We start from the raw sequence: 21936 nt of genomic DNA, 5'->3' as shown, positions 1-21936 counted from the left end.
TTAAAAAAAAAAAACTATTGATTTTTATGCGAAGTAATATTTTTAAGAGAAGTTCGAGTGCAGAAAGTGCAAGCAGAAGCAACACAAACGGGCGCTCTACCCGTATAGATTTCTACCGATATCGACCGAGCAGCGATGAGCCAAGTTTGACAGCTACGTATTGACGTTCGAGTCTTTTCTCGACCGCTCTGTCACATCTCGTCGAAAATGAATATCCGTTCGCGCGATTCTTCACTATCCCTCGCCTCTCGCTGTCGCGGCTGCGGACTGCGGTAATTCTGCTGCTGTCCGTCAATAATTTCGAAGTAACGCCCTAACGATGGCCCCGACATAACCTCTCATCGACGACTGCCGAACGGGCGCGGAGGAAAGCGAATTAAATTAACGAGGGACTCGCGTATCATATAGGGACGATTGTACGTCCAAGTTTTCCGCCTCTTCCTTTCTCATCGACGCCCGAATGGATACGCAAACGAACGTCAACCTGCCAACGCGGCCGCAAATGACGCTGCGAAACGTGAACTCGGGCAATGCGTTCTACATGCCTTTAACGTCGTTCGCAGGTAAACAATCGCTCGAATACCATTTGTCCCATTTTATGACCGATCGCAGTCGAACTGTAACAAGCGACTTGGACCGGGCTCCGATCTCCACTTGATTGGCGATTAACTCAATTAACAGGCTCACCCGCGGCAAGATTTCAAAATTACGTCTAGCTCGCTATAGCCTCGGTTTCCAAATCTCCCTTTAACTGACAGTTCCATTTGTTGACAGAATACCTACTGCAGTCGCTACCCCGACAAGTTATTCGCCGATTGACTTGATTGAAGCGCGATCCGAAGTCGCCTTATCTAAAAAATATCTAAAATTGTGAGTATTGTCGATCTCTCTACTTTTCAGAGATGTGGTATCAGATATTTCTCTGGGCCCTGTTCTCCTCGATATTCGTGCACACTATCGCCGGCGCGATCTGCTTCGCCACCCTGCGACAGCACAAATACGGCAAGTACGTAAGTTTGTTTCCTATCTGGGATGGGTGGGAGGAGGAAGAAAAATGGCTCGATTCACGACATTACGTATATATCCACAGATTCTTTCCGCTGCTTATCATAATAATGGGCGTACTGTTGCCGCTGACGTCGGGCGTCGTCAGCTCGGCGGCGGTCGCCTTCGTGTACAGAGCGTCCGGCTATCAAATGCCGCCCTTGTACGCATTGTTTTGGGGTATCGGGCAGACCGTGGTACCGGTGTCCGTCGGATTCACGCGAATCTTAGCGACTTTGTAACCTGTCGTTACAAAAACTACACTTGTGATATTTACGTGTACATATAAAAATGGCGGTCAAGTTCTTTCTTTGTTTCTTTTTTTTTTTAAATTATACATATGTACATACATAGGTAAGTCTATTGTAGGCATCCAATTGCATTGACGTTTATTAGTGAACCGAACTGTAAATACGGCAAAGATTGTAATGTACTGAGAAGATAAGTATTGCGAGAATTTCGCGATAAGAAACAAACGCATTTATCGAATATTGCAGTGAAAGCGTCACAATTATTACATATATATATATATAGACATAAATTAGGTCACGGTCTGATTTTTTAAATTGTAAATATGTATATTGTATATTTTATTATAAAATACAACGTTAATTGATATATAACAAATACTTTTACAGAAAATGGGTCTAGACTATATTACATTATTCATATTATACAGCATTTTTGCGTAATCCCTCTCAAGATTTGTCTATTTTCACATGTTGCTTGAAATTGTTCGCAATGTTTTTTATGTCCACCAATCCTTCCTCCAAGGCCCTGGAGGCTTCCATTTTTGCGTTTTCGTCAGGAGAGCTTAGCAAATTGAGCACTAAATCTAGAAAAAGCGCAATATATTTTCAATTAATTATATTTTACTGTAAAGAAGCTCTTTTTTTCCAAGGATAGTCTTATAAATCGTTACGTACCGTGGTATCTAGCAAGAGTCGACATCGTATTGGGCTCCAAGTGCTGTTGAAGGAACGCGAGAACCGTTGTTACGTGTCTGCCAGACATGTGTAAGGCGTTCTGCGTGACAGCGGTGAAGAGCACGCTCGTAACTAGGTGTAACGTTAACGCGGGATCTTGCGTGGCGTTCAGCTCCTCCAGCAGAGCCTCTCTGTGTGCGTGCACCTGCGGCCGCTCCTTCTTTTTATCGTACTTCTTCAGGACCAGACAGCAGGCTGCCATCGCCCCGTCGACGCTGTTCAAAAAGTCCTCCACCGAATCTCCCATCACCGTCCTGTGGATAGCGGTCAACGGCTCCTTGACGTCCGCGGGCAATTCGAGCAGCAGTCTTTGCCTCGTTTCCGTCGTGAGATTTTCCGCCACTTGCAGCATGTTCTGTTGAGCAGCCAATTTAAATATACTCGTCACAAAGTCGAGACCTAGAGACTTGAGCAGGTACTTGGTCAGTGAAGCTTGATCCGCCTTATCCAGATGTTTGATACCTTTGTCGAATATTCGAATGTTCGTTATCAGAACGTTCAGGCGTTCGCCGATCTCGCTCAGGTTCGTGGTCTTGTTGGATTGCGCCAATTGCTCCGCCAACGATAACGCGGACTTGTTCAATTTCGGTTGCAAATAGTACGCTAATTCGTCCGCCATTTCCTCGATAACGGATACGTTCTCGTCCTTCATGACCTCCGCTTTCACTTCCTCCACGGATATCAACGTAATCTCACCCTTTCCGACCGTTGTCTGCCTCGCGTCGTCGTCTTCGTCAGAGTCATTTTCCTGCGTCTTTCCCTGAAGATATTTCTTCTTCGTAGACTTCGTCCTGGTTTCTCTGCCTTGACTACCGCCCCCCGCTTTACCAACAGTTGCCTTTTTCCTTCGTTCCTCCTTTTTGCTCACTTTACTCTCAACGATCACGTCCGCGGATTTAGATTTCAATTTACTCTCGACGACAGATTGAATCCACTTTCCGCTGGCTACCATGTCCCGAGCCTTTTGCTCCGCCACGGCTTCGAGGGACTTGATTAAAGTCTGTAGAAATGCCTCGGAGACCACAACCGTCTTCGCGAATATATGCACATTGACCCTCGTCTTCTTCGTGGCTAATTTGAGAAGAAGTTCCGCGTCTTCGTCGCTAAACACAGACGGCAGAAGGGGATACAGATCGACGAAGGATCCGGTCGCAACGGCCTCCTCGATATTGGCGTCGACTTGATCCGTTACCACCGTCCCCACAGCCACTGACTTTAGGAAGACTATGCTCTCGTTCGGAAAGTGACGTTTCACAAAGCCCGATGGATCCGATATCCCGAGTCTTGTAAGGGCGTCATATTCTGCAAGATAAGAATATATTAAATTACGTGACACGGGAACTTCCTAGGAACTTCCTATAAATCGCACACTTTACCTAAGTATCCATTCTGTTTGTAAAAATTTTCAACCCATTCATTTTGACTTTTAGAGTATATAGTGGGTATGTAAATGCTGTTTCCACTCTGTTTCCCAGTCACGACTCCTGGCACTTGTTTCACCTCTTGCAAACTATCCAGGATTGCTACAAAACGTGCGACAAAACAAGTTAAATAGAAAGTCTGAATATTACAAGAACGAATATGGTTTATGAATGTGGCAACGGAATTCTAAGGAATAGATCTAGAGGTAAGAATATAAAATTAGACTTCTTCGACGAAATACAATAGCCTGATATTGTTGAATTTAATAATGTAGGAAGAAAATAGTAATCATTAAAGTGGACATTAAGAGCCTATTGTTTTCACGTCACTCTGTTTTTGCACTCACAGAAAAATATTCTTTCCGACACGCCGCACTGCCCCAGTATTGCGGATAGTGGCGTAGGCTTCGTGACGGCGGACAGGGCGCCTTTGATCTTCGCCTTATTTCTAGCGATAAAGCTCTCGGTGTAAAAGACCTTGGGATCTTGGGAGTCCTGGGTGGCGTGTACTATCTTCCCAAGTTCCTTCTCGACGACCGATTGCAAAAAGTCGGCCGGTAGATTGTAAGTGAGCGTTAATTCGGCCACGTTAATGCAGCCGTGCTGCACGAGCTTGTCGTTTATCTCCTCCGCAATTTTACTGATGTAACTCTTATCGATAAGTTGCCCCAGGATCACCTTCAGCCCCTTGTTGTGCCTCTCGATCTCCGTCACCACTCTAGTCACTTGCGACAAGTTGACGTTAAGGATTTGCGCCAGGTCGACCAAGCTGACTTTTTTACCGTGAACGTACAGCTCGTCTCTGATCTCCTTCCCGAGATGCTGCGGCGTGACGTATTCTTTGCCGTCATTGGTAAATATAATGTCCAGAAGCTTGTTCTCCACCAATGTCGTTATGATTTCTATACAATTTCGCTCGGAGAGTCTGCAATATACATATATAATTATGTTAAACTGTACCAAAACTAACAGAAGATGAAAAAATCTTACTGATATTATAATAAAGTTAATAAATTAAATTTTGATTAATCGAATTTTCGAGTACTCTTTAATTTCAATGTCTATAGAGAAAGGTGATAAATACGTTTCAAGATCATTAATAATTACAAAACACCGACCATATTCTTATTGGAGTAATAAAATATAATGAAACACTGATCTTGAAATCATATCTATCAAATTCGTCAACGTGTTACCATTAATGCCATATGTTTAAACTTATTTGGAGCTCTCGCAAGCTGCTACTGTGCAAAAATACATTCAAAATATACAAGTCAAGTAACAGGAACGTAACGTTTGCGATTCAAGCGCGATTTATTCGCAGGCCTAAGATACCACGTCGTTATTTTACAATTTCTTTTCGTCATTTTACAGTTATTGGGAATTCGCCATCGTCAGAGAATGAGAGATTAGGTTAAGCAGAGATTGGAGCAAAGGGCGTCTCACTTTTGCAAGGTCGAGCTGAGCTGCGCCTTCTGAAAATCGGCGGCCAGTCGCTTGACTTCCTCCCAGTCCACGCTGGACATCTTTCGATCGTTTTCCGTGCCGTTCTAAGGTCCTCGTTGAAACCGGAGGAACGTGACGGAGGTCGCCGACATGGACAGACACACAGTACGGTTTCCAAATTATCACATCCTGATGTTACTTGCGTACGGCACTGGCGGCGGTGAGCTGGGTGAGCAACGGTGAGCTCCGAAATATACTGACGGCACTGAAAAGTACTACAGTTCACGTCACGTGCATTGTAGCTGTTCAGTGCTGTCAGTATACTTCGAACAATACAATACCCTAGATCAGGTAACTGTACTACGTGTCACGCTTTTCGCACTCCACAAATGAGACAGGTGTGTGTAATTAGACATTGGAGAAAGGGAAAGAGGAGACAACTTCGATCGATTTATCTTCATTTCTGATTTCTATCGATATAGATCAACTTTAATCTGGGTTTAACTTACTTTTTCATCTTTTTCTAAGTCTAACGATTAAAAAGCTATAGAGATAAAAAGTAATTGAGTTTAATCGAGATTAAAGTTAATCTACATCGGTAGAAATGGACGTTATTTAGCGAGTTTCGAAGCTCTCTTTTGACCTAAAAATCTCGCTCCACGTGTGCCACTCGACACGTGCTCGCGCGCGACCCGCGGTGCCTTCCCCCACACGTGCGATCGAACGCGGCGGTAATTTCGAATCAGATTCTTCAACCCAGTTCGCGCGTTCTCCGAAAATGTTACGTTAGTTACGTAACGCATTCCTCAATCGGTCGAACGGCGATCCGGGTGACCCAGGGCGACGCCGCGTGGTCCCCGGGGAATCGAAAACCCGACGGTCCCGTTATCCCGGAGGAAGGAAAAAAAAGACGGCGGGGGAGAGGAGGCGCGACACGCGGGACGGGGAGGTTTTTCACGTAGTTCACCTTGCCGGCGCATGTCATTCGCGGCATTCGCGCGGCCGGCGCGGCGGCCGCGTTTATCATCGGCGCGGTTTCTGCGTCAATGACACGTCACGACCAGCAGTCGTCGGTTAAAAGGCCGGGGCGAGCGCGGAGTTGCTCGCGGGCGGCGAGATAAGCGAGAACCGCGAAATTCCTCATGCGGCATACGGTGATGGAGATCAAACCCCCGTGGTACGTGGACGATCCGATCTTTATATACTCGTCGCGCGCGGCTCTCGCGCATATACACACTTAGGTAATTTCCCAAACGCTCGTGCGCCTCTCCGAGTCAAGGTCAGTCAGTCGGTAGGTCAGCTCGATCAGCTGGGTCGTGCTCATTGAAAATCAGGTGGACGCGACGGGGGGGCGTCTCGACGGTCGATCGTCCTTTCCGTTCGCGAACTGCTGACATAAAGAGAGCTTTACGATTGTCGAAGAGCTTTATGTCCTATCTTTTAATATCGTATCTTTCTTTTTTTTTTACAATATATTACCGCTGAAAGCTGGGAGACAGGTCGCCCAGGTTTCCGTTCATCGTTCGTCCTATTCACGCTTCCGATGGATTTGTTTCCAGGATAAAGGAGCGCCGCGCTTGGATTTTGGTGATTAGTACGAAACATGTTTGTCGGCTCTATCCATGAGAAGTTCCACTTGTCATTAGATTAGATAAAATCAACGATTTGCACTTCGGACAGGAGGATTGAGAAATTTGACCTCGGATGGAAGAAACTAGAACGACTGTATTTTTCACGAATGAAAGTTATTTCGGAGTGCTATTTTTTATTTCTAACTCGGACAGACTTCCGTGTGGATCTGAATCCAGGATGAATTTTTTCAAAGCGGTATGTAAATCCAAGATTTCCCAGATACGTTTTTACATTAACGTTTTTTACATTTATTAAAGTTTCACGTTGAAAATCCAGCTTCTTTGACGATAAGCGCGGGATGGAATTTATACATGAGCACGTGGAGTTCGTTATTCCGTTACGTACGTGAACACAGCCGATCTGATACCGCAGAATTTGAATCCAGGATGCATTTTCTCAAAGCGGTATGTAAATTGAAATGTCTATATATAGACACGTTTTTATAATAGCTCGTTTATTCAAGTTTCACGTTGAAAATCTAACAAATTTAACAAATAAACGAATACTCACGTGGATTTTATTACACGCGTGGACTCAAATCTATATTAATTATTCCTAGTTGCAACGATATATGGCAGTGATGTAGACCGACCAAGGCCGAACGGCGTAACTTCTTGCGATATTTTATTTCTTATCGCTTCGGGTTGCCGCAGGATACACCGATAAGGCTTCACACGCACTCTTCAGAATGTTTTCGCCTCGTCTACGCCGTGCTATTTTCCCTGCCGCACCTCATTCGTACCAGCGTTCTTCTACGAGAATTTCGACCTCGATCTCCAATTTTCACGGGCCTATCGAAATTTTTAAGGATAAGCCCGGTGATTCTCGACAATTCTCTTTTTCTTCGCAATTTTCTTTTTCTTTCGCGATCCGAATTTACGCGCCGTGGTCACGCGGTCGGTTCATCGTTATCGCCGTCTCTATATCTTTCCGTACTCCCCCCTATGTCCCCTTCTCTGTCCCCCTCCTTTTCATTCATCTAACGCTCCCTTTTTCTCCTTCAATTTCTCTTCTTCTCTCTCTCTCTTTCTTTCTTTCTTTCTTTCTTTCTCTTTCTCGGCATAAGGCCGACGACACGCACGAAAACGCGAGCGTTAGAACTCGCGCGGGTCGGCCAATCGTGGTCGAGGGCCCCCCCGAGAAAATGTGGTCTATCATTTCGAAATTCTCGACCGCGATTGGCGGACTCGCGCTTCCACGTTTTCAGCTCGCGTTTTTGCAGACGCGCGCGTCGTCTGCCCGCGCGCTTCCTTGGCGCTTGGAACTTGGAACTCTCCTCGGCCGGCGGCCCCTGTGTCTGTCCCCCGCCTGTCTCGCCTCCTTAGTTTACGCCCGACGTCGCGATCGGTCGGCCGATCCCCCGAGGTCGATCAGCCTGGGCGTTCTCCGCGGTTTCTTTCTCCCACCCTTTGTTTTCTTCTCTCCCTCCGTTCGCGGTGCCGACGCGATTCCGGGAAAGTTCGCCATCCGTCCGCCACGTGCTCGAGGATCGTTTAAAAATCGGTATGATATAATGAGCGGCGTCATTCCCCCGTAGATCGCACGTCTTCTCTTCCAGCCGTACCGCGCGTCGTCCTCTTTGAAATAAAATAAGCGTGTAATCAGATGTCGAGAGGACACACAAACGTAGAGACAGGTTCGATATGTTCGTTCTCCGCCTCGTGCCGAACTGTGTACTTTAGTTTTCGAACTCTGTACTTTCCTTTGGTTCTTCCCTTTTCCCTTCCCCAACGTCTAATTATAATTCTATCTGTTTCATTTTAAGTGCAAAAAGTGGAGTAGCTGAATAGATCTTCGTCTGTGCGTGAGGAAGGAATTCCTATTTCTACCCACACACGTCTCTGCTCTCCCCCGATCGAGTCGCGAAGACTTCAAGTCAGGTTCTTCAAGTCGGTTTCATTCCGAGTTCCCCAAGGTTATTTAAATAAATAAATTCGATTAAGTTCAATTGATCAATCATCACGGTCAAGGTTGGAAGTTATGTTTTTGGAGTGGCGATTTTTTTTTTCGTGGAAAAAAAGGGCGCGAGGAGGAGAAAATCGAGTATAGAACTCGCGTGAGAATCGCTAACGGGAACGAGAGAAGCCGACGTTTATTTTAACGTCCCGAAGTTCTAAAAGTGACTCCGAGCCGTGTGCGAGTCCCGATGCAGCAGCCGGGCAGATGTGCCGCAACGGAGAGAAAGAAGGCAGTAAAAATTTTGAGCCGAAGCTAAAAGAGATAAAATAAAACGAACGTATGTCTACTATATAATAATTATACTATGATAATGATATACTTTTGAAATAACGCTTTGTTGTGTAGTCAATTTGTCAATTGTTTGACTTAAATGCGTGTATTTTAATTTGTGCTTTATTGTTTAAATATTAGATAAATAGTAATATATTACATTATTAGCTTAAAACTCTTCATGTTTATCTTTCATGTGGCGAGACGGATCGGTTTCGCGTGATTCTCGCATGATTTTTGCGTGATTCTTGCTTCCCGTTCATCGACAAACGCGAGGTGTGTCCCGAAGGACTGGTATATATCTCCGAATTTTCGGAGCTCCGGCTCTGCTTTTGCGAACGGGCGCCGTTTAGGGCGCGCCGCGACTTTCGGTCACGATGAGTCATGGACCAACCGATTAGTTCTGATTTACAAGGCATTCGTCGAGAGGTCTTATAACTAACAGATACCATCAAGAAGAATTGCAGAAAGAGAAGAAAGTCCGCGCTCGCGCGCGCGTTATCACTATTTTGAATGTCTAGCACGATTCCTTTTAAAGTGAGCCGCAACCGACGGTCCACTTTAAAATGAATCGTGCTAGACATGTGCGTATAACGTGACGACACCCGCAGTTTCGCGACGGCTCAAATTACGCGAATTACGTAGAGGAATTGCCATGAAATGAGAAAAAGAGAGGAATATCATCATAGCGTGGGATGGAACACGCCTTCTTCAATCTCGCGAGTAGTTCCGCTGATCGAGCGGCGACGGCGACGGCGGGCGGCGTTTTGTTTGTACAAGAGATCTTCAGGTAGCCACGCGCGAATATCACGTTACACGCTCGGCCACGTGCGGTGTGCGATCTGACGCAATAGCGGCCGGCGCTCGCGACACGCGAGGATCCTCTATTGTTCCTAGGCTGAAGCGCGAAACGAATCAACGTTGACTGCCCATGGTGGTCATTAGTGACCGCCGGCGTTGTCGAAATTTTTTTAAAAAGAAATAAATGTTAATATAAAATTTTGAATGGCATAAATAGTTAGATGATAGCATCAGGTAAAAATATGCAATTTTACATACTATTTTGAGAATATAGTCGTAATTATATTTAATACTCATATTTGATAATACTTAATCATATTGCACGTTATTTTATCATATATACTTATAATAATTATGTGGCGTATACAATAAAACATAAAATTCGTTGGGCAGACAACGTGATAAAATTATCTGCCTCATGCACAAAGTTACATGTAGCCAAATAACTTTGTTGCACGGTGTATCGCTTACATTTCGAGTCTCGATAACAAGCAGATATTTTATACACGCTTTCGTTATAATCTCACTGGCTGCTGTTTTCAATTATGCGATAAGGGTAATTATGCGCATCGAATATTCGCCTTCGCGCTTGTGCCTTTAAAAAACTCCGTTCGTCTGCACCGAAACAGAGAGAAGAATCATTCTTTTATTTTTTTTTTAATTTCTAAAAACTAATTCTTCAAGAATTTTATTCCAAATCTATAAAGTCAACTGACGTATAACTCTTTCAAGAGCCTTTACGACAACAATCTCGGCGAGTGTCTCTGAAACGTAAATATATTTTCTTGCGTGCGTAAATATTATCGTACGATCAGTCTTTGCATACGTCGATGAATCGAGACGAAATAGTCTCGTGTCAGAAGCTTTTGAAAAGAATGTTATTCCAAGAATTTTTTTTTTCCAAATAAGCTAATAATATCCCAATCCGCTAATGCGAATGGTCGCTTCGTCAAGCTGCAAAGATATAACTCGCCTTTCTTTTAGTGCACATTATACATTAATGAGAACTTATTCCGTACATGTCAACCGTGAGCCGGTCTTGACTTAAGGAGGTTGTCGTTCTGATAAAGAAGCTCTTATTCTCTCGGATCTATTTATAAATGATACGCATTGTCGCCTACGCTCCCAACTTGCGTCTCGAGATCCGTATGCGAGGAGATTTATGTTTCGTTTTAGCCTCAGCTTTTTCGAGAGGCGGAGGAGGGGAGCAGCGCGTGATCGATGTTATATCGATGATTTATTTAAATTGTTGAGGGCTATTAAACGTTTGACACGAGGTGACGTCGTACTCTCTCGTCTCACGAAACTTCGAACTGTATAGAAACTGAGATCCAGGCTGCGACTATTTCGTTGAGCAAAGGACCGAGCGGAGGCAGGGAGAAATCAGAAATCCCCCTTTCTAGCCCCCTGATGGTTTCCGTCCTTCTACGATCGCACGTTGTACGAAGCTAAGAAGGGAAGGGAAAGGGGGAAATCAAATGTTGCGCAAGGAATTTTCGTCATGCGAGCCGACACGTCTCGCTGTCTCAGCAAACGTGCTCCAATTGTTTGTTCAAATTTGTAATGCAAACCGATGCGAATTACAGCGGTTATCGCGGTAAAACGCGCATCGACGCGTCACCCACACGTCTCGCCATTTCAGCAAACAACGATTGTTTATTCCAGGTTTTAACTGCAAACCGATGCGAATTACTGCGATTATTGCGGAAAAACGCGTATCGACGCGTCGCGAAAGTAAAACAAGGCCTGAAATCGGCTTGCCATAATTAGCTCGTTAAGGTAAACTCCCAGATGAATCGTTTGTAAGCTTCGTGGAAATCGAACTGGTTTTATCCCGATCGTGGCGTGTGCATGGACGTGAAAGAATTCGAAACTCGTGTTTCCCAAACGACAGCGAATTTCAGCTCGATTGCGAGTACCATCGATAAAAGCTGACAGTTATTAATCCACGTGTCCTTGATTGAACTGAAGTAATTAAACAATTTTTATTTAAAAAAATGTAAACACGGAGAAAATACACGTTCTTCGATTTAATATTGCAAGATTAGTCTAATGTTGATCGGTTTAACTGATCGCATCGTCCACTAGTTTTTCCTTATGTTGAAAATTATGCAAGAAAAATCAACATTTTATTATCTTTCAAGGTATCTTTCAAGACCTTGTTTCTAATACAATGATTATCGCGTTGTTCAAGCATGAATAACACTGAGTTCTGTGAGAAAACTCCAGCAAGCCACAAACGCGTTTTCTTTCACGATTTATTTTTTTTGCCGTGAAACATTTCAGATTAAAATATTAAAGAATGTTTTATAACATAATAAAATATAAATAATAGATAATGAAAGAAAATGTCTTTAGCTTTCTGAAGGTTTATCGTGAAATCGAGTGTTATTCATACACGAAGAATGTGGCTGTCAATGCGTTAAGAATTCACTTGTCGAAACACTTGCGTTTTTCATCGTAAGAAAATAATCACGTTACACGCCGCCTGATAATTTTACCAAATAATCGATGTGCTTCGCATCTTTTATGGCGTTCGAACGGAAATTCGCTATTGTCTCGTGAAAAAGATCCGCGACAATTGTATTAATTAGCAGGGAGAGTCAGCTTCTCAAGCTTGCTTCGTCATCGGTGCGATTAGATCGAGGACTCGATATTTCGGTTGGTACATCAAGATTCGCGGGGCAATTTTTCAGTGTGTCGCACACGACGCGTAAGATATTACGCATTTTATCGTTCTACGTTGCAGTAGGTTTTTTTTTTCAACTTAAATAACAATATTTAGTTCGACCTCGATCGCGGACATTCGCGCATAGTTCGCGTAAGTATTTATAGATCTGAGGGACCAAAAGTGTCTCACGATAGATTAACAATCGCGCGCGCGAGCGCACGCGGTCCTCCTACCTTACACCGATGTGTCAAATCGCCAAAGGTGCAGTTAAACGGTTAAGCCGCAGTCTTTGAAGCCACATTGTCCGGCTTCAAAGACTAATCAAGCCCCGCATCGCGGACTTTTGTGTGCCGGCAAACGGGGCAGCAAATATGTCGTTGCGCATCTTCCATATGCGACGAGAATGCTCGTGGGCGGAAAGATTTTCTTCTCGGAGACGAGACCGATTTTGGCGTGCGCCGAAAAATTTGTCGCAACTTTTTTACAATGTAAAATATGCCGAAATTTACAATGTAAAATATGTACATAGATTTATATATATATATATTTTTTAAACAGAAACGTACGATATATTAAAAATCAAAAATATTAATAACGATTTTTTTTGTCGAGGAAGGAGAGGGATTTTTTGGTAGAAAAATGTCTCAGAATTTTTATGAAAATTTTAAGACTCTAAAAATTTTTCAGATTTTTAAATATTTTTTCCCGTTAACTTACCTCTGTAGAAATCTGAATAGATACGATAAAATGCGCGCAATTTATCAGAGAGTTTATACATACAAATACTAAAATATTCCGAAAATCCTCATTTAATTATTTCTAAAAAATTGTTCATAAATCTGAAATATGAGAAATTCTCAGAAAATTTCTGAGAAAACATGAGAATTTTTTTTCACCAAGATTAACTTTCGATTATCCAAATAAATTGTCATCACGTATCAACGTGATGGAAGATCTCGGATTTTTCACATTTCTCACATATTTTTCAAATAGAAGCTATATCTAATCGTGCACTTCAATTCTGGTAGAATTCAAAATGTTCTTTTGCTTTATCAAAAGTTTACAGATATCTCGACAACGAGCCGAGCTAATAATCGGCAAGCGTAATCGTCGATAACGATGGCGATCGGCGAGGAGGCCGGCGATGGGGACGTCGGCGGGTTCGGTCTGGAAGGCGACGGGCCGATCCGAACGATCGATCACACAGACGCGGATGATCCAATCGGCACGTCGAGCCACGTTCGGCGCCGTCAGGCAGACCTCGACAATTCCGATTCGGGTGAGGGCAATCCCCTTCTGGCTGGGAGCGCGCCAGTAACGATTGACGCGCCGATCGGGAAGCTGAGGAGGATGCACAAAGTGGAGAACGCGGTGGCGGCGCAGACAGACGGAGACGCGATGTGTCGAAAGGTGGACCCGGTCAACGACGAGGAGGACCGCGCGAGCGAGCCGGCCGGACCGCCCGACGGCGGCCTCCGGGCTTGGATGATCATGATCGGCAGCTTCACGATCAACGGCGTGCTCTTCAGCATCATCAACACGTATTCCCTCATCTATCCGGAGCTGCAGAAGCGACTGACGGAGGCCGGCGAGACCGAGGTCTCCTCCAAAGCAGGTGCGAAACTTCCCGGCGAGGCATTAGTCTTCTAGAAAATGATAACACAAGGCAATGAATAACTGAGCAAATATTTTCGATGTATGCGTTCTGTCAGTTGCGCTTTGGCAGTTGTACACAGAAAAAAAAGAAGTGTCCAATCAAGACTTATATATACTCGTATATAGGCAACAATGTATAATCTTCTTATAAGAATTTCAACTTTTCACATTTCAACTTTTTTTTCTTGATTGAACTACAACATAAATGACTTCATTCAAGCAAGTTTTCTTTGTTTAATGCAACATGTATCTCATTTCAAGATTATAGATACAAGTTTTGATTTGACACTTCTTTTTTTTCTGCGTAGAGAGCACACATGGCAAATTAATTAATTATAAAATATTACATGATACAACAGCGCGTATTGTGAAAATCTCGGCTACGTTTTCATGAAACCTTTCAATGTTTGTACGGCAGTCGGATACGAGCAGACCTTGGCCTGTCACTGATGCCACTAATTTGTTTAAATTTTGTTAACTTACTGACGAACTATATTGACATTCGCCACATTATTTCAACTGAAATTGATGTAACTTGCGCAAAGTCAGTCATCGACGAATTGTTTTGCTAAGACATTTTTACAACGCATACGCGCTGTTGTATCGTATAACGCTCCATAATTAATTTACCACGTGTGCTGTCTACAACTGACAGAAACGCATTACATTCAAAATAGCGGTTTATTCAAATCAATTATTGTCCACCCTGCACTGGTATCTTATTAATTTTTTTCCTTTAATCTTGTAAAAAAGAATTGCTACATGTGTGCTTCATTAATTTCATACTCTCCTTGTGATATCCTGGAGAACAGACAATTTATTCGCGATAATTTATTAGCGTCGAGAGTGACGATAATATTACAATACAATCGTTTGACTACAATGTTGCACTTCTATACGAAGAAGTTTAATCGGGCGTTCGATCGGAAAGGATTTTTCCGAAACCGAATTGTAAAGAAGTGATATACACGTGTTCACGCGTACTCTGAAAAGATCAGGTGCTGATTTATGGAGTGGAATGCTGACAAGTGTCCTCGCGTAGATCAAGAAGTGCAAAGATTATGTCAATTATTTATCACCCTCGAGTGCGTTAGTGTTTATTCAATGATAAAAAAAAACACGAATATTCCTTGTGTTTTTCCGGATTTTTTCAAACAAATATACCGCGACGCATTTCGTCAGTTTAATTTGTTTTTTAAAATGTTATTATCATAGTAATTTGTATATTATCAAACAAGCACTTTTATCGACTCTCGCATAAATTTATTCAAATTACGAACATTTTAAGTTTTTGTATTTTTATAGTACAATATAATAGCAAAATATGCTCCCTCTCCCCTCTGATTGTACTGCTGTGTAAGATGTTTGAAAAGTTATTCTAATTGCGTAAAGATCAATTGCAGTAACAAATTTTAATCAAAATCATAGCAGTTTTGCAGTAATATAAAACGAATTTTTAGAGAGTGTTTGCTTCAGGATTGTAAATTTATATAATGGTGTGGACGTAAAAGTTTATCGTTATAACTTAGCTGATATAAGGATCTTCTTTTTTTATTCTATTATTTTATTATGCAGATACAAGTCTCTTGTTTTTTATTATTTATTTTATGATGCAGATTACATTAACCTTTAGACATTTAGGCTTTCGCCGGAAAGCCTAAATATAGGCTCTACGTGTGATCGGAACTTTTTATATGTTATATATAAGATATAACCACAACAATTTGAGGACTTTCTAAGAGGATTAAAACTCATCAAATGCCGGCGGTCTAAAGCTTGGTCATTGCATTTACTATATTTGACATTAAAAATTAAAATGGGATCTATGTCGAAAGAAACTTGAAATCTTGTTGCTTAGGATCTAATTATAGTTAAAAATTTTTCAAGGGAAAAAAATGTCAAATATAAAAAAAAGTTTAGATTATATTCACATTTATAACTAGGTGTCATATAATGAATAGAATAATGTTATATGGAAAATAATAGAATTTAGAAAGAGAAAGAGAGGAAGGAGGGAGATGGAGAGAGAGAGAGAGAGAGAGAGAGAGAGAGAGAATAAAAAATACAAGATATACGTATACTCTTGTATTTTTTATTATTTTATTTACCTATATATAATTTATATATATTAATTGTGTATATTTGGAGGGGTAAAAACCACAGTGGTGTAAGACAAATTTTTAAACATATTTTCTCGTGTGCATAGATGCAATTTATATATTGTAAAGATTGGATCTATGCACACGAGAAAATATTTTTAAAAATTTGACTTACACCACTGTGGTTTTTACCCCTCCATATGTACTTATGTAGCAAAAAAATTATGGTATTCTAAGAATTATTGAATATGTTCGCTGATTATACAACTGCTTTAAATATGGATAATATATATGGATTTCTTATCTTTTGCTAATCGCAATAGTGATCGGCCTTCAATTTATATTAAATGTACAACTGTTTCTTTAATATCGCAAAAACTACACAGATCTTCCAATTCGTTTATATTTAATCGTATTAAATATAGACCGCGTTTATAATACATACGTATTGCATAATCGATGATAGCGATTTGATGAGCGGGATCAAAAATTACTCTAAAGCGTATCTGTTCAGATAACGCGACAATCGTGCGACGATCGCGCAGATTTAACGCTCGCGATACGAGGCGAGGCTTTAATTGCTTTTCATAATTATATCGTAATTTTGTCGTACCGATTGTTATACGAATATATGAAATATCTGAGGGATTCTCGACCGCGGTTCGATGAACTCCATTATCCGGTCTTCTCCAGCTTTTCTCCGTTTCGATAACGCTGTATCAGTTACACGAACGATGCCTTTTATTACTATTTTCATATAAATTATGCGTTTGTCTTCGCTTTAGCCTCGCCTCGCCGTTTGCTCCCTTCACGCTTAAATCGTTGAACCGCGTACGGGAGGAAGAAATTATCCGATCGATGCCATAAATTAAAGTCACGAGATTGATTGTTTACATGGGCAGGGCCCTTAAACACACCGAGGAACCCAACGACAATTAGACAGTCATTTATAGTAATAGAGGCTAATTCATGCTACTTGTTGATGTTACTTCATCAACTTAATCGTTGATCCTGCTCGTAACGAAAAGAGAAATAATTCATAAATTGCCGGCCTAGATATGCGCTATTAATTCACAACGTGCATCCAATCGATCGTCACGACTTACGATCTCTAATTGACGTAATTACCTCGTGCATCATGTTGATACACGCACGTTTATTGGCATCTCTTTATTATTCGCAATGAAACAATGAGAATGCCTTTTGTGCGCGAAGCTGTGATATGTAACAGAATTTTAATATATATCTATTTAATCATGTGAGATTTTTATGTCCATTTCTGCCAATGTAGATGAACTTTAATCTCGGTTTATTTTTTACTTTTTATCTTTTTCTAAATCTTAGAACTATTAGAAAAAGATAAAAAATAAGTTAAACCGAGATTACAGTTAATCTGTATTGATTATAGAAATAGATATTACAAGTTAAGATACAAGTGTCGAGGATATAACTTAAAAAATAGAGCAACTAACGAAATGAGTAATGTTGAAATTGAAAGAGATAAACGATCGATGGATGCCTCCCTTTTTACTGTGGTGCAGTCATTTTTTAATCATCCTGTGAGAATTTTATTATTACTTATCGGGCATCTTGGAATTGTTTCAGCTTTGGTAGGCTCGTTAACTATCGGAACCACGTTCTTCCTGTCGCCGGTCGCTGGGATACTGACGGATAAATTCGGCATCCAGACAACCACCTTCGTAGGAGGCGCGATCGCGTCTGTTGGCCTGCTTCTCTCCTCGTTGTTGACGGACAAGGTAAACGGAAGGCAAGAGGGACGCTCGAGCCTTTTCTAATCATCTCTATTCGAATTTTGCTTCGGAATCGTACATCTCGCCGTTTTGCGTCTGTCAGGTGGAAATGCTCTTCTTAACGTACGGCGTCATGTACGGGCTTGGCGCGAGTCTCGCTTACACCCCGAGCCTGGCGATACTGGGCCACTACTTCAAGAAGTATCTGGGTCTGGTGAACGGCATCGTCACAGCCGGAAGTGCGATATTCACAACGTTGCTGCCGTCCCTGATGGAATTCCTGCTACGGCGTTTGGGCCTGGAAGGAACCCTGAGGAGCTTGTCCGTCTTCACGGCCATCATCATGGCTTGCGCGATCCTTTTCAAGCCGATACCACGTAAGGTTTCCCTTGAAACTCGCAGACATTTGCGTAATTTCACCCAGTGTATTTGTTAGCACATCAATGACCGGAAACATTATAGTCTCATTGAGTTTGAATCATCATACGAAGCCCTTGAAATCGATAAAGTTCTCATTATAGGATTTTTGTGATTGTATTTATCTTTTATTTTCCGTCGTGGTTAATTTTTTCTTGATTGATGAATTTTTTATTGATAATTTTAACAAAGGGACTAACGAGCACCTTTTTTTCAGTAACTACACCGCAGAAAGACGAATCGCAGCTCAAGTCGAAATCGATACGAAGTCGTCTGAAAGAATTCGTGAACGTGTCTATCTGGAAGAAGAAGCGATACGTCGTATGGGCTTGCTCTATTCCTATTGCTCTTTTCGGGTGAGTCGGATATTTACGCGATCATTAATGCTTAGCGCCGGCAAATTCAGAGATTGCGAATGAAGCGCAATCTCTGAAGGTTTATCGCAGAAGTGCAGCAAAGATTGAACCAAAATAAACGATCCTGATAAATCGCCATTATCGTCTAAGTAGCTACGTCACGAAGACCGAACCCAATTAGATAATCCCAATAAATCATTTTAATCGCAAACTAATCATCGTCTGATTACTTTAGTCTGCGAAATCTTTTTTTGGAAGAATGTTTTAAGTATTTATCAGCTGCACGTGGTTGCTGATCCTTCTTGCGAACAGACATTATTGTTTTTATTGCTCTCTCTCTCGCTCTCTCTCTCTCTCTCTCTCTCTTTCTCTCTCTCTCTCTCTCTCTCTCTCTCATTTAAATGTAAAAGAATTTAAAGGAACTGACTTTTGCCACATGAATTATGTTTTATTTTATTTGTACGGAGATAGAGAAAACTTGGTTGTTATTTCAGATACTTCGTCCCGTACGTTCACATAGGAAAGTTTGTGGCTATGACGTTCAAAGATGCCGATAGCAAGCTGCCGGTTATGTGTATCGGCATTACGTCCGGTATTGGTCGTTTAATTTTCGGCTACATCGCCGACTTGCCAAAGGTGAACCGGATATTCTTGCAACAGGTGAGTACCCGACAGGGAACTTCCAACGCGATCCGTTTAAAATTCTTGTAACTAAGAATAAAATATCCCACCACTTTTCTTCCCCTCATTGGAATCTCGATATGTCTAGATACAAAAGAAAATAGAGAATTTTTTTCAGATATCGTTTTTAAGTATCGGCATTCTCACGATGCTCCTCCCGGTCACCAAATCCTTCTTCATGCTTCTGGCCATCTCGCTGGGCATGGGACTGTTCGATGGATGCTTCATATCGTTACTTGGCCCGATCGCCTTCGATATTTGCGGCCGCAGCGGCGCAACTCAGGCCATCGGCTTTCTTCTGGGGATGTGTTCTATACCTCTAACGATTGGCCCGCCAATCGCGGGCCTCCTGTACGATCATACTGGTAATGATTCTAATGATCCGCTTCACGTATCGATAACAAAGAATAAAAAAGTGACTTGTAGGGGACAAGCGGCAGGAAATTTATTTTATTTCATACAATCTCGAATCAATAATTAACAATATGTGTTGCTTGTTGTGCTATTATCAGGTACCTACGATTTGCCTTTCCTGCTAGCCGGCATTCCCCCGATAGTGGGAGCGTTAGCAATGTTCCTAATAAGGTGTGTTAAAAATGACGATGAAAGATCAGACGACCCTGAGAATCCCCCGAGCAAAACGGATTGCCAGAATGGTCGGTAAAACCAGGTATCTGTATATCATCAATTTTATTCATTGTAATACGGATTTTGTACCGTAAATGCTAGAGCAAAGAAATGTAGCTTTCGCGTGCTTTAATATTTATGTTTGGAGAGTGGTTTGTCGCAATATGTGTCACACGAAATATTTGTTGCAACCAGATAGTATTTGTCAAACTTGCTTTCGTCTAACTGTGTTTAGTTGGCCTATGTCCTATAATACACTGCCTCCGCCGCACGCTTGTTGATCTTTAATCATATTCTGTACTTTGAAATTGTAAAATTTGCAGGGGGGATGAAGAATAACTGTTTCTCACCGGCGGGCACCGTCGAGAAAAAATACGAATCAGCAGCGCGAGAGAAGTACTGTGCGACGTGCGAAAACCTGTCATCGTCTCAGCGCTATCGTGTCAAGCTACCGGCTGAATTGCAAAACGGTTTGGTACACAAGTACGCCAATTACTGCAGATATTCGGAGAGCGTACCGTTGCTTTACGGAGAGAGGATCTCACGATGTTTGAGCACAAGTGTCTCTTAGCAAATCCTCAATCGCTTCATATGTTTTAAACATTTAAACTCTCATTTTGATGTCGCAAATTCTTTCGCTCTGAGGAATTTAATTCACTCGTTACTCATCTTTTAAAGGAAGATGAAAATCTGTCTCTTGAGATAATTTTCTATTGAATCTATTGAGAAACATTGTTTCTCTTTTTTTTATGTTGCGATATAATAAGTGCACAGGGGAAGGAATGTGTATATATTAATTTTTACTTAAGACATAATTTGATTATAATGATTATTATTAAGTTAACGATACTGAATTTTTTTTAACTTTGCGTTTCTGAAAAATGGCAATAACCATGTTCCATCAATTTTAGGGTGTCCTGAAGCGTGTACCATAGTTTTGGAAAAGCGTACTTATCAAAATGATCAAATTAAGCTTTCCTACTACAGAGATATATTTTAAAAACATAGAAATCAAAGCATCAAATATAAAAAAAAAAAGAAAAATATACTGTTTGAATTATATATTTATTAGAATGGTATATCTGATTAGAAAGAAGTTATATTATACAAGCGAGTATGATATATATTTCAATTATAAAACGTGCCTAATAGAAACAAGAATGTGATTATAGCAAAACAATGATTACTCGATAAAGTAACAGTAGGGTAGTTATATTGTTCGATATTTAATTTTTTTTCTTATAGGAATAACAAAAAAATGAACGAAACTTAGAAAAGAATCAATACATGAATTACGTTTTTCCAAGGTCAATCAGCCTGTTATAGACGCAAACATGATGCATTTATAGGGAATATCGTTGATTTACTGATTTAACAAAATGTTTCGCAAAACACAATTCGTCAGATTGTAGTGTGCATTATTAGTGGGATATTTTAAACAGCATATTTACGTGCGTTATTAACTAAAAATTAATCCTAATTATATTTGTAATATATAGATATGAGACGAAGTAGAGCGTTTAAACAATTGTAAATTTTACTCAAATCAATATCGATATATCTGGCTATATCAGCCAGGTTGCATTTATTTTTTAAATATTTTGATGTACTATATGCGTCAATTTTTTAACTGATTGCATTATATAATTTTTATGTTACTGTTTATTATTTGTGTCACACAAAGGATCTGCGATTTATACAAATTACTTTATATTTTCTTGTATTATAGAACAATGACTCAATATCAACGTTTGACTGTTATTAATTAGCTATTTTTGTGCATGTTACTTCCTCGTTGGAGTATTATTCCATTATAAAGTTAATTTTATAAAGTAAATTAATTAAAAGAATTAAAAAGAATATATATCAGAACGAATAGTTGTATATGAAACAAACAGCTATGTTGCAGTACAATATTTGTTATTTTATACAAGAGGCGCCGGTTAATATGATCTACATAGAAATATATGAATATTGTACGAAAAACAGTATTATTTAGTTTACTATCTATCTAAGCCTCAATCCTTATTCCATTATTCGTAGTATATGTGTATGTAATATAAAAAAAACACTATAATTACAAAATTACGTTATATAATATAAAACTACAAACTATCTC

At 41.0% G+C, this 21936-nt stretch overlaps 3 protein-coding genes across 11 annotated transcripts; 2 read left to right on the top strand and 1 right to left on the bottom strand.

Annotated features, from left to right (window-relative positions):
* The first annotated feature begins 115 nt into the window (after positions 1–115).
* Positions 116–1497, top strand: LOC112467943 (transmembrane protein 170B-like). The gene is made up of 3 exons (XM_025036900.1): positions 116–563; positions 901–1006; positions 1091–1497. Exons 1-3 carry the CDS (start codon positions 461–463, stop codon positions 1284–1286), a joined length of 405 nt encoding a protein of 134 aa, XP_024892668.1. The 5' UTR covers positions 116–460; the 3' UTR covers positions 1287–1497.
* A 101-nt stretch (positions 1498–1598) lies between these two features.
* On the bottom strand, positions 1599–5147 carry LOC112467941 (E3 UFM1-protein ligase 1 homolog). The gene is made up of 5 exons (XM_025036889.1): positions 4898–5147; positions 3799–4376; positions 3407–3553; positions 1971–3332; positions 1599–1879 (listed from the first exon to the last, which is right to left on the bottom strand). Exons 1-5 carry the CDS (start codon positions 4975–4977, stop codon positions 1743–1745), a joined length of 2304 nt encoding a protein of 767 aa, XP_024892657.1. The 5' UTR covers positions 4978–5147; the 3' UTR covers positions 1599–1742.
* A 794-nt stretch (positions 5148–5941) lies between these two features.
* On the top strand, positions 5942–21808 carry LOC112467942 (monocarboxylate transporter 10). 9 transcript variants are annotated; one of them, XM_025036890.1, is made up of 11 exons: positions 5942–6074; positions 6457–6724; positions 6806–6933; positions 13290–13845; positions 17591–17742; positions 17840–18113; positions 18371–18509; positions 19004–19169; positions 19309–19555; positions 19703–19846; positions 20141–21808. In XM_025036890.1, the coding sequence occupies exons 4-11, from the start codon at positions 13350–13352 to the stop codon at positions 20386–20388; spliced, it is 1866 nt and encodes a 621-aa protein (XP_024892658.1). In that variant the 5' UTR covers positions 5942–6074; positions 6457–6724; positions 6806–6933; positions 13290–13349; the 3' UTR covers positions 20389–21808. The 9 variants fall into 9 exon arrangements, with proteins under 9 accessions (XP_024892658.1, XP_024892660.1, XP_024892667.1 ...); XM_025036892.1 differs by having other exon boundaries at positions 5942–6138; XM_025036899.1 differs by having other exon boundaries at positions 19703–19860; positions 20141–20183.
* The last annotated feature ends 128 nt before the right edge of the window (positions 21809–21936 follow it).

This window comes from Temnothorax curvispinosus, unplaced genomic scaffold (assembly GCF_003070985.1).
Source record: "Temnothorax curvispinosus isolate PA1 unplaced genomic scaffold, ASM307098v1 QBEX01017911.1, whole genome shotgun sequence".
Lineage (NCBI taxonomy): Eukaryota > Metazoa > Arthropoda > Insecta > Hymenoptera > Formicidae > Temnothorax > Temnothorax curvispinosus.
This window is presented reverse-complemented; position numbering and strand designations above follow the sequence as displayed.

Bases quoted from the DNA above. Each gene is read 5' to 3' on its own strand.
- LOC112467943 (XM_025036900.1), top strand. From the start codon at position 461: ATGGATACGCAAACGAACGTCAACCTGCCAACGCGGCCGCAAATGACG. The intron at 564-900 runs GTAAACAATCGC...TCTACTTTTCAG, and splicing joins GCCTTTAACGTCGTTCGCAG to AGATGTGGTATCAGATATTT. The intron at 1,007-1,090 runs GTACGTAAGTTT...ATATATCCACAG, and splicing joins CGACAGCACAAATACGGCAA to ATTCTTTCCGCTGCTTATCA.
- LOC112467941 (XM_025036889.1), bottom strand. From the start codon at position 4,977: ATGTCCAGCGTGGACTGGGAGGAAGTCAAGCGACTGGCCGCCGATTTT. The intron at 3,554-3,798 runs GTGAGTGCAAAA...CACGTTTTGTAG, and splicing joins GTCGGAAAGAATATTTTTCT to CAATCCTGGATAGTTTGCAA. The intron at 3,333-3,406 runs GTAAAGTGTGCG...CTTATCTTGCAG, and splicing joins CAAACAGAATGGATACTTAG to AATATGACGCCCTTACAAGA.
- LOC112467942 (XM_025036897.1), top strand. From the start codon at position 13,350: ATGGCGATCGGCGAGGAGGCCGGCGATGGGGACGTCGGCGGGTTCGGT. The intron at 17,743-17,839 runs GTAAACGGAAGG...TGCGTCTGTCAG, and splicing joins CCTCGTTGTTGACGGACAAG to GTGGAAATGCTCTTCTTAAC. The intron at 18,510-19,003 runs GTGAGTCGGATA...TTGTTATTTCAG, and splicing joins ATTCCTATTGCTCTTTTCGG to ATACTTCGTCCCGTACGTTC.